Source organism: Polypterus senegalus, chromosome 12, assembly GCF_016835505.1.
Source record: "Polypterus senegalus isolate Bchr_013 chromosome 12, ASM1683550v1, whole genome shotgun sequence".
In the NCBI taxonomy this organism is placed as follows: domain Eukaryota; kingdom Metazoa; phylum Chordata; class Cladistia; order Polypteriformes; family Polypteridae; genus Polypterus; species Polypterus senegalus.
Genome location: NC_053165.1, coordinates 141018665 through 141031407, shown reverse-complemented (window position 1 = coordinate 141031407; position 12743 = coordinate 141018665). Strand labels below are relative to the sequence as shown.

The 12743-nt window shown below is 38.6% G+C and overlaps 1 protein-coding gene across 1 annotated transcript in view; it reads right to left on the bottom strand.

Moving 5' to 3' along the window:
• Nucleotides 1–12743, bottom strand: part of gapdhs (glyceraldehyde-3-phosphate dehydrogenase, spermatogenic) — a 41364-nt gene that overhangs the window by 7456 nt on the left and 21165 nt on the right. The window contains exons 4-8 of the mRNA XM_039773625.1: nucleotides 9966–10072; nucleotides 7874–7964; nucleotides 5036–5154; nucleotides 2800–2881; nucleotides 2078–2229 (exon numbers count right to left, since the gene is read on the bottom strand). Coding sequence (XP_039629559.1) covers nucleotides 2078–2229; nucleotides 2800–2881; nucleotides 5036–5154; nucleotides 7874–7964; nucleotides 9966–10072 — 551 coding nt within the window. The remainder of the gene's footprint in view (nucleotides 1–2077; nucleotides 2230–2799; nucleotides 2882–5035; nucleotides 5155–7873; nucleotides 7965–9965; nucleotides 10073–12743) is intronic.

Genomic DNA, 12743 nt, shown 5'->3' with positions numbered 1-12743 from the left:
TGTTCAATTTCTACAAAACTTTTGACATTCATATTGATTCCAGCTTTTCGATCTCTGTACCGGTACCAAGAAGGGTACCAAAGCAAATAACTAATAAGTTCCTCCTCTTCCCCGTCTCACATCTGCTTCATTCCCTCAGCCCACAAACACTCACACCTTCCTGCTCCACCACACTCTGTGAATCATTAACAGGAGTATGGGATGGGGTTGGGTTGGTTCCCCCTCATGGAATCTCTTATCATGTTTTATTAATATATTTGCTCAAAGAGCAGGTGGTTCCCCTTGGAGATCTAATCACGCTAATAAACTGAGCGTGAGGCGTTTGAAAACTAGCAGAATTAATGAAAAGCTGGTATCATACCATTTTAGAAATTGAGTTTCTCAGTACTTTTTCAGTACCAAAATACTGTGTAACCCTAATATGTTGTATAAGAAAAATGATTAATTAAAATATGTGTATACTATTTTATGTTTTTAAGTAGTTAAGCTTTTTATTTTGAGATATGACCCAAAAGCTGAAGGCTTCAATCATAATATTCTTCGTAAATAAATAAATTATTCATTATATTGTTATAACTACCTTAGTGAATAGCCAGAATTGGATTGATATACTATAGTTACTGTATTCACATCTGTATCTTCCATATGACTACAGGTTATTTAGCCTGAGGACCACCTCTTATAGCAGTGGTCCTCATTGGTTTTTAATGGAGTTACATGCAAGTAAAACTGTATAAACTGTATCTATAAAGAAAAGTGTAACATGCAGTATTATGTAGCATTCAACCCCAGCTTAAACTAATATAAGTCTACTTTAAAGATGATATGAACTGAAGGGTGCATGAATCTGCATTACAGCCATAATGCTGTATTTGTTTTCTTTTTTGACAGTTATTGTTAGTCAGTCCAGATCTGCTTTGGTCAATCTGATCCTATGTTTTCCTTTATCATGGTTATTGTGGAAAATGTACATTCAGAATTTTATGACCTGACAATTACTTTTTGCACACACTGTTTCATGTTACTAAAGTGTGTCTCCCAGAAGATGTTCTAGTAGTGAACAATACCTATAATGACTTCAGCTTTAAAGACGTCAATCATCTGCAAGTCAGACATTTTTCTTTCCAGTGCAGCACACTCAGCAGGACAGTGCTAAGTGGTGCCTAGAGTTAGGGGGGATACAATTACATGTAATGGATTATAAATTACATTGAAAACATGGCTAATAGTCCACCAAATATCCCTGAATCTAAATTCTGACTCATCAGTTTCTCCAACACATCCACAAAGCCACAATAACTGAATTGCTCCATCAATTCTGAGGTATGTGTTGGCACTGCTCTTAGTTTCGGAAAGTCTACAGGTTCTTTAACAGGTATTTACGATGTGGTGCTTTGGTTTGGTTACCTTCTCAAATCCCATTCCTTTCCAAGTCTGAGATTCAGTGTGTTATGTGCCACGTCACATCAGACTCAAAGGTCAGTTTAATATTTAGTTTTGGATCTTCCATACCTAGGTGATGTTTACTACTGCAGCAAAGAAACATTTGTATTTCTGGGAGGAAATTGGCCACTGCTCATATAGGCTATATGCAGGGGGCATGCGACACACGGTACATGACACATCAGTACATGAATCATGACGGCTACTAGGACTGCTAAGAGCAAGGAGGTGGCTTTTGATTTTCTGTGGCAATGTAGTTAATATGAAATTGTATTCCATTACTAGCCAGCAGAATGGAAGCACAAGTAAAGCTTGGCAAGCCACATAGTAAGTAACCCAGTCTTATAATTATTTATTTGATCAGCTAATGTAGTTACACTTGCAGGGAACTCCACCTTATTGAAGAAACACAAACAGTCTTGTCATCGATGCTCTCCTGTTAAAATTTCAATGAATCCAGTATCAGGCAAGAAACACCTAAAAATCATGCTGTGATTCTAATTAACACTGCATGCTTTTCTGTGTAGCTCTGCTTTGGTATACAAAGTACTTCTATTTGATATTTGATATCGATGTATATATGTGGATTGGAGCTTGTTTAATAAATAAAGTAATGGATTTTAATATTACATACCCATTCAATTCAGGAATGACTTTGCCCACAGCTTTAGCAGCTCCGGTGGATGCTGGAATAATGTTTTGGTGTGCACCTCTTCCATCACGCCATGCCTTGGCAGAAGGACCATCCACTGTCTTTTGAGTGGCAGTGTAGGCATGGACTGTGGTCTGTTGGGTGGAGTTAGGAGTACAAATTAAAACCACACCTTTAAACTCAAGTTCATTTTTTATTCTCCCTTTATTTGAAATTAAAACATTTCAATACAACTGCACATTCACTCCATTTCGAGGAAATAGACGTACACTTGTTTCTAGATCTATTGATAACACGTTATTATAACTTTCATTTTATTTATTAATTAACTTTTGCAAACCTTTACAATAGATAAACAGTTTCAGTTTTAGGTCAAGTCCTGCAAAAATATCTCCAGCTAATGAATTGGAAAGATTTAAAGAAGCACTATATAATTATTGTTAAAGGCTTATTCATTTAAGTTATTACAAAGTGATACCAACATGTGAATTATCATTTAATGACATTTATAACTATCTGAACACACTTAATCTATATCCTTAAGTATTATAAAATATTGAAATTTTGTATGAGGTTTTACCATTCTATTGATCTTCGTTTTATCCTACATTTTAAAGTGTTTAAGATATATATACAGTTCTTCCTTGCAAGAGTGCTATTAAGTATTTACTTACCTGTAAGTGATAGTAAATGATTTCACTTACCATAAGGGCTTCCTGGATGCCAAAGTTGTCATGAATAACCTTAGCAAGTGGAGCCAGGCAGTTGGTCGTGCAGGAGGCATTGCTGTCAAATGAAGAGAAAAAGTACAGGAAATCTTAATAGATACATTGAAAGGTAAAATGATGAGATTCAATAATTGTATTTTGTGACACTGGTATGATTCTCACGACCTCAAAATAATATGACTATCTACAGGAAGTACAGTAATATCAAACAAGATTTTCCACAGGCCCAATGATCCTTTCATTGTATCACAATTAAATCAAATTCTAGTAGTTTGCAAAGACCGACAACATGGGACACAAAAGTATCAGATCCACATAGAACATGCTAGTAACGTCAGGGAGCACATGTTTTAGAGAACAGAAAAGAACCAAATTACCAGCCAATTTTTATCAAAAACACCGCGTGCTGATACTGAGCTGCCATGTTACCTCTGATGGGGTGACTGGTAGCTAACCAGTTATGACTTTAATGATGAAGCTGGTCCACAAAAACCATTTAAATTTAAACCACATGTAGTGTTTCAAATAAACTGTTCAATTCCAAAATATAAGTGGTTCTAACTCAAAAATCACATTGTCTTGCTTAGCTCAGCTGACTCCATGGAATCTAGAAATGAGTTGCTACCAGAATGAGACTAGCTCCTGTTAGCACAAAAAAAATATGCACAACAAAACAGAGAATTTGTGAGAAACCAACTAACAAACTTTTGAAAAAGGAATCATCGCTTAGATGCAACACTCTTCGAGCAGATCAGAAAAAAAAAACGAAAAGAATCCTTTTATTTAGGTAACGATTGCTAAAGGATCGGTATTGGTGTAGGTATTCTGGATATGATCAGGTGCATGTGCCTGCATTTTCCAGTTTTTATGGGCACGTAAGACAGGCCATGGATTTTTAAAAACAATTATAAAGATTAGGAGATGAAAACAAAAATATAAAAGGACTAAAAACAAGAATTGTTACAGGAAATAAGAGACAAAACAAAGTTAAATTGCGAACATTAAAATGTCCATATTCGGAAGAACAAGTATTGGGAAATTAAAAGTCAACCAAAGGTGAAAATCAAAAAAAATTCTACAAAAACAAAAATATCTACTCTAACATATTTTTTTAAAGAATTTCCTCCAGCAAAGGATATCAAGACATACTGTATTTATTCTGAAGCGGTTACTCACCTTATTGACAGCAGAAATAATGTTCACGTGGAAGGATCAGAAATACTAAATCGAAATAACGATGAATGAAAATGGCATTGTGATAAAAAACTGGTTGACAGGCAAGCTGATCAGCAGGAATTTAATCAGTTGTCACACATACACGTCTGAGGATCTGCTTAAAGGCTCTATCGTGATATGTAATAACCCACTAGGACAAGAGGGGACACTATAGCTAACACTGTCATCTCCTTTTCTCTCCACAGTGCCAAGATACCACCCAGTGAGGGCAACTGGCCCCACCCTTTCTGGTTCACTCTACATAAAAGCCTGAGCTTCCTGGAAGGAGGCATCATTTTTGGCAAGAGCTAACCCAGGGACGGAGCTCTGATACACAATGACATAACTTGTGGATAATCAGCCGAATGCTTTAATTTAATTTTCAGTCCTGATTTTGTGGGACATGTACGCTGAAGAATGTTTATTTTTTTCTAGAATTTTGGACATTAAAACAAGATGACCCAGTTAGTGCCTTCAATTTTTCCTTTTGCAGAGCGGTTATTCCTGTACCCGGCCACACGGTAAACTGTCAACAAAACATTGGTTAACTGACTGAAACGTCATTGCTAAAAAATAACAAATAGACTAATGTTTTGAAAGGCTAAGCATTCACTGCGTAACTTTAGTGGCTCAGGATTTTATTGGTACATTATGTATGCCAGTATACTGACAGTGCTACTGTATATGTTAAGCTCCACACAATCTTAGTCAGTCTGGACACTTTGTAGGCATGTTTTGGTACAACACAATGCATTTTGCCTCATCAATCATGAAAAGCCAAATTTCAAGAGTGTTCTGTTTGTTTGTTATGCAAATTCCAAGTTTGACTTTTTTGACAGTTACCATTGAATGATGTCAAATGTAAGTCCACATATCTTTAGAGTAACTGGAGGCCAAAAATGACGAATACTCCAGTTTCAGATAGTGAGATTGTTTTAAGTACAGCCATAGCACTAACTAAATTTTCACAATTTTTTTTATAATATTATGTTCTCACCTCACAATGGTCATGGAGGAAGGGTCATACTTGTCCTCATTCACTCCCATCACAAACATTGGTGCATCAGGAGAGGGGGCTGACACAACCACTCTCTTAGCTCCTCCCTGCAAGTGAGACTGTTAGAAACAAAAACAGTAACTAAGACAATGCTGTCTTATGATAAGGTGAGATAAACCCCTTAAGTAACCAGGTATCAAGGCAATACAATATGTCTTTGTATTAACTGCATATAATGTATGTCATTCAATATATATTCATACTTCCCATAAGATGCAGTGTTATTTTTCTACTAAATCCTTATTTGATGCATGACCCCAAGGTGCAAATTTTCACACCACCAACCATCTTTTCCAGACCTTACTATGCAATGTTAAGCTCCCTGCACCTCTCTCAATGCATTTAATATATGAGTGCATCTAATTACTCTACTCCAAAATTCCCTACAAATAATCTAACATTAAACAGGCAAAACAGAGCATAAGCCAACCCCCAGATTCTACGGTCAACAGTCTACATTGAGGATCTCTCTTGCTGATGACCCTCTAAGGAGTTGCTCACATCCTTTCTGAAATGCCAAACATAGTAATTAAGATGTACACCTCATATCCTTGAATCAGCGAAGCTCTTCACTACCAAGATGAACCACAACATTTAAAGAAAATATTTGGACACTCAATTTAAATTCATTTGCAATTGAAAAAATAAAGATGAATATAAAAACTATTATGACTGTCACAATACTTTTAGCTCAAAGAACAAATAAGAATGTTGGGAATTAAGGACAAAAAAAACACACAAAAAATTCTAATGAAACAAACCAAAAGCAACGTTTAGAATGTAAAGAATTAAAGGCTTTACAAATATTATTATTGGTCTCCTTCTTTAATTTCTTTATGCTTCTTCCTGAAGTCTTTGTGTTCATCTAGGTGGGAGGCAGCTAAAGGGCCTGAATAATAGCAGTACCATGCCAGACCAGGGGTGGCGAGCTGCACTGACTTTCTCTCTCAGTCCCCTGCAGACCATCCACAGGAAATCTCGCTCACTTCCGGCGCCTATGATAATGCCACTTCCGGTATCGGAGCTATTGATGACATCACTTCTGGTACCGGTGCCATTGATGCTGTCATTTCTGGTCCCGGCAACATCACTTCCTGTTCCGGCACCATCTTCCCATCCTAAAATCAGTTCTCTTTTGACCTCTGTTCGGTGAACATCTCTACAATTTATCCATTTGCAGCCAGGGCACAATATAAAGGTGGCTACCCCAAATTTTTCTGATGTCTCTGGCTCGTTTGTATAACAGTGTCTATTCTAGGTTTTTCATCCCCAGTTTTGGCATTCATATTTTATTTTTGAAACAACCTGAAATAGTTAAGAATTATTAATATTATGCTGCAACACCGTTCTGTGTTTCCAGCAGAAGCTATCAAATTCTGACATTTGTGTTGTAATGTTCCCAGAATTATTGGGCTGTGTATTGTGTGGGTCCAACAATGCGACCGCTGAAAGGTAAGCAAGTTCACCATCATATTTTAGCAGACTAGATATAAGCTGTGCATTAGTTGCAATCACTTTTTTTGGTTTATTTCTATCTTATTTAGCATGACTCAGGATGATATCTTTGTACCAGTCCTTACTAGAAGCCTTTTACTATTAACTTGAGGAAGAATAAAATCTTAGAACATAAAATGGGGAAATTATGAGAGAAAGCATTGTTGTCCTTAAATTAAATTACTATCGTCTGAATCTCTGTCACAAAAGAAACTTTTAACTGACCTTGCTATAGCTATTCCGATAAATTTGTTAAAGTACTGCACTTGGGCAATACATATAAAGATTCTTAAAAGTGAAAGGAGGAATTCTAATGACAGTATAGATAAGATAAGAGATATAAATGCTAACACAAGTAAAGTGTCATGAAGGTAAAATAAGTATAATAGTAGTATCATTCAGTCTGCCTGTTTTATCATAGTTAAATAGGTTATATGAAGTCAAGCTCTGTGCAAAAATTTACTTTTGGTATCAACAGTAACTAATAATGTGAACATTCTGGCCATGATACTGTTGTGGTGGCACATCTGGTGCCCAATAGTGTGCCACATTTAAAGCATACAAACTTCTGTTATAAAGTGCATCCCAGGACTCAAAGACATGACCTACTGTGACAAACTCAGAGAATTAGACCTGTTTAGTCTCAAGCAGAGCAGACCATGTGGAGGCCAAATCCACGTCTTCAAAATCCTCAAAGGCACTGATAAAGTAAATCCAACAACATTTTTTCAGCTTAAGAGTGAATCGTGTATTCAAGGACATCAAGAAACTAAGGGGAAGTGCATTTAAAATTCAAGCCAGGAAGTACTTCTTTACACAAACAGTTTTGGGACTCTAGAACAAACTACCGATACATGGAGTTGAAGAAGAAACTTTGACAACCTTCAACAAAAATCTGAATGAGATATTGGGGCATCTTAGCTATTAGCTAAACAAATGGGCTTGATGGACTGATTGGGTCCCCTCTTGTTTGCAAAATATGTTATGTTCTACTCTGAATTATTGTAGAAACGTGATCAATGGTCACCTACTTATGTTTTAACAACATTCCCTCTCTATATACAGTTATTGATTTAACAGCAGTAAATTCAGTTTAAAAAAATGGCAACTCCATACACTGTTTTCATGGAAAGAGGCACTAATTACGTCATTTGTTTCACAGCTTAGTCTGATTTCTTCCAAAACTAGTAAGTAAAACAATGTAAAGCAAACATAGTTCATTGAAAAATATTGTCTGCAAAAATTTAGAATTTTACTTTTTTAGACTGTGTATCTTGTACTTACAGAGGCCTTGTCGATGCTGAGAAAGACTCCAGTAGATTCCACCACATAGAGTGCACCTGCATCTCCCCAGGGGATTTCAGCGGGCTTCATACTAGGAAAAAAAAGATCAACCTGGAAGATTATTGAATTATGGAACTCTTTATAGTTTACTGAGTTGAAATATGCATAAAGTGAGAAAAGGTCACAAATAATAACGTTGTAGTTCATTTGTTAATTTCCAAAACATACTCAAAGACGCCACTTTTTTGACTTTCTTATGTGAATTTTGTAACCTTTTAAAATGTCCTCATGTAACATAATTAAATTTGCATATTTGTGATAAGTAAGAAAGGAAAATAACTGAGAAAAACACTAACATGGAAAACCTAGGGAAGAAAAAAAAGAGAAAAGAAATATCTGCATCATGGTGGTTATTATAATTCCAGAATAGAATATATAAGTTAAATTCTGGTATTGTGTAAAGTCTGCCTTAGGGAATGTCTGTGGCACCCTTGTACAAATTCATTCTATAGCAATGGACCAACATTGTTCAGTTCCTCACACTGATGTCCTGAAATGTTGAGCCATTATAAAGCAGCCATGAGTGTTATGAAATGGTGGAAAAAATGTCCCAACATGCAACAGGCGCTTATGTAGACAAGTCCTATACCCATTTTGACAAAAAAGCAATTAATGGGATTCCCTGTATATGTATTTTGATCCTTCACAGTTGTCCACCCTTTACGTCTTATTATATCAAGTCACAGCTCAGTCTTAATTTGAATAAAACTATGACATTTTTCCATATATAGTTGCAGTATACAGTAACTAAAGTGATTTAAAGGACACAAAAATGTTCCAGTTATCAAATGAAGATGTACATCAATATAAATATATAGCACAGTGAAACGTTCCTTTATTAAAACAGGCTTAATGGTACAATGGTAAGTCCATCTGTTTCAATCTCATCTGCCATTTATGAATTTGTGTTCATCAGATATGCCTTACATAGTCTTTTTTTCTCTGAACATCTTGTTGCCTTTTTTCATTGGACATTCCAGCCCTGTAGTGGACGCAGGATGATGTGACGCACACACAAACGTCACATGGTTCACTATTTTATGCCAGCCACTTGCCTTTGTACATTAGACGTTCCCACAGTATTTTGGATGCCAGACAACATTATGCACGTGCATAACCACAGAGGCTGGACTGACAGACATCTTATTGCTATATATATAAAAAGACTATAGCGTTTCTTGGTTCTGCTAAAAACCTAATTGCTATTGTTAGCTAATGAATAATGAATAGATTTTTATTAAAGACAAATGTGAGCATAGTTAAATCTTCCTCATAATGGCACAAGCCTAAGACATAAAGACATTGATTACCAGCGTATACATGTAGGAGAGTGCTCACACAGAGAATAACTGTAGCACTGCACCACAATTTAAGAAGTAAGCTGGAAATGCAGCAAATTATTTGAAATGCAGATGGATGATTGGACCATTTAGTACCCTCCATTCTTTTTTTCCTTTTGTTTATAGCGGGTCTACAGCTTGCTTTGCACATGGCCACTGCCTCCTACTTTTACTTACATATTGTATGTTTATTTATTTATTTATTTTCATGTTATGTGGTGAATGTTACACTGACCCATAGAGTCACAATGTCGTCTAGTAACCTCCATTTAATAACATAACCACAATCATTTACATTTTTTCCAGTTTGGCAGGCTACTCAAAGATATAACAACTGAAATTTGATGAACAACAGTAAACATCATGAAAAAGTAATGATGGTAAAGTCTATACTATATAGCAAAGCTCACATGTAATATGCACCTGGATGTAAAAGAATTAAAAAACAAGTGAAATGTGCATCAAACAATCTAATTTAAGTGTTTATGTGGAAAATCATTTCTGATTATTAAAACAGTACTCTATGCACCCTACCATGGCCATGACAGAGGTTAGCTTATTTAAAGCTATCAAACCTCATCTACTAGAATACATTTTTTTTGGAAACTTTGAGAGGAAAGATATGGAAAATTCACATGGTCTTTCAGAGTGCTGGCCAACACTACTACATAATAAAGTAAGAAGGAACATACCACTGAAAGACAGAAATGACGTTGTCATCTACAATAAGTTTTCCATCTTCTGCTTTCACTTCTCCAGAATAGCGGCCGTGAGTGGAATCATACTTGAACATATACACCTGTAAGTTTACAAAAGAAGAATATTTTTCTATATTTTTTATAAATATATATCTATTTTTTCTATATATGTGTATATTTATATTACTTTCTGTATGGCAATGGTTTCTTTCCAGCTGCTCCCTAAAGATGCCATATGTTAAATTTTCAGCCAGTTACTTTCCATTCCTTATAAGACGATTAACTGCTCCCTGGCTGTTGTCACACACACACACCAAACACGTGCACACACGCACATACACATATACACATTTTAACAGTCGGCTGGGACCCTTGCCTAGTTAGCACGTTCAGATATTGGAAGGCCCGGGATAGAAGCAGTATCTCCCCCAGAACACAAAAGGGTAGCCGTCCTTGTGGGTGTTGGGGCCACGGGAACAGAGCTTGGAAGCTCAACCCTGTGGGGTCCTTTGCCACCACGAGGGGTTGCCTGGACATTTGTTAAGCCCTGGACTGCAGCACCTCCACCACACCAGGAAGTGCTGCTGGAAGAGAATCCAGGCACACCCAGAGTGCTTCCGGGTGCTCATGCATCACTCCTGCCACACCACGTGGAAAATACTAGTCTTCATCTGACCCGGAAGTGCTGGTGAATCACATGGACGGAAGGACAGAAGCACTTCCGGGTCAAGGACTATATAAAGGACTAGTGGAGACCCAGAAAGAGTGCCAGAGTTGGGAGGTAGTGTGATGGAGCTGCTGGGAGGAGAGAATTGTTTAATTATTGTATTATTATTATAGTTTTTGCGTATTTGTTGTGGTGGAGGTGCTTTGGGGGACTATTGAAAAGAAAGTAAAAAATATTTTTAGCACTTTTAACCTATGTCCAGTGTTTTTCTGTTGGGGTAAAGGTGAGCAACAGCGTCACCAAGCATCCACATTGTGACATTGGCAAAGTTGGCAGGATTCTGGCCGTCAGTTTACTAGGGAGCCCCCTGAAGAAACCGCCAACAAAACTTTGCAATAACCTGTCCGTCATGGGACAGAAGAAGATGACACAGATTGTCAATGTCAGACCCAGAAGTATAGGCGTCAGTGAAGAGACAACGAGAGGCAATCATCTTTGGGGAAAAAATCCACCAGATCATCGTATCCAGAATGAGGTACGTGCCAGAGAAAAATCCACAAATTGGTTTGACTTCATAAAGTTTGTTCCTAGCACGTACCTCTCAGACGAAGAAGATCCAGAGAGGGGCTGAGAGGACGGCATTTACCACAAGAATGAAGGCGCCCTTCTCAACGGACTTCCGGGTGAGGACGCGTCGTCGCGGACATTCACCAAGGGGAACCACGTGACCGGCCCATTGGAATTATGGGTAGGAGAAGGTCCACATACTGCTGTGTCCTACTTTGCCCATGTAATGATGGACTTGGACTTTCTGAAGGGGAAGGGGGAGGTGAGCAAGGCATTGCTCACCCCACACAAAGGTAAGGAGATCCGGGACATGACTGAACAGTCCGCTGACAAATTGGAGTAGGCGGATCGCAGTCAGTCATTGACATTATTGAACTCCAAATCTCAGCTGCCCTTGCGAGATCCAACGGAGCATGCGCCAGATATGGGCATGCTCATTGGCTCACGGCCGGGGGGTGGGGCTGATGAAGGCCCGAGCCCACCCACGGCCGATTCAAATAATAATATTGAAGTGCAGGAGCTGGAAAAGCTGATCCAGCCCATACAAAGCTTCTTCCAGGTTTTATCGTCAATGAAGAAACTGATCAAAGAACTAGGAACAACGGCTCAAGCGCCTTTGAGACTAGTGGAGAAATACCTGCAGCGATTTGGTCAGGAGCTTCCCAAGATGGTTAACTCGGCGGTACAGGTAAGTGCTACCAGTACTGTACAAGAAATAGGGACACAGAGTGAAATAGCCCCGCGATTAATTAGTAGCGGGTGTAAAGTAACCTCGAGCCCTACAGTTGAGACCGGAATGATGACTGAGTGTCCGGTGGAAGGATTGAACAAGCCTGAAACAGCGGGGTAGTGTTGACTCATGGATTGATTCAATCCTTAAGACACTGGCATCGGTCATTCATAAATCAAAAGGGGTGCAAACAGCAAAGAGTCTCTCTGTTATGCATAGAGTGACCCAGACTGTGACTGTGTTTTACAGGACAAAGCTACAGTCCGGCCACAGCAAACAGCACCTCCTGGAGAAGGACAACTTTCGCTGGACTGGACGCTTCGCCCCACTGGGCTCAGCTGAGGATGGGGAATTGCGATGGACGGCCGGCAGCTCAACCCAGCCGAAAGCCTCAGGACGCTAGATTGCAACTTCCCTGCAGCTTAGTGGTGTCCCAGTTTCCCGCAGGGCACTATGGGAGATGGAGTTCGGCTTCACAGCTTTGCTAGGTACCACGGGTGCCACCAGGGGATGCTGCAGGGAGACACGGGACTTCTGTTTCCAATATAGCCCCGAACTACTCCCAAGTCATGAGGAAAGAAGGACAGAAGTACTTCCGGGCTGAAGAAATTATATGTCTCCATCTGACCCGAAAGTGCTGGTGAATCATATGGACGGAAGGACAGAAGCACTTCTGGGTCAAGGACTATATAAAGGACTAGTGGAGACCCAGCAAGAGGTCAAGCATCCACATCCATCCATCCATTGTCCACCGCTTATCTGAAGTTGGGTCACAGGGGCAGCAGCCTAAGCAGGGAAGCCCAGGCCT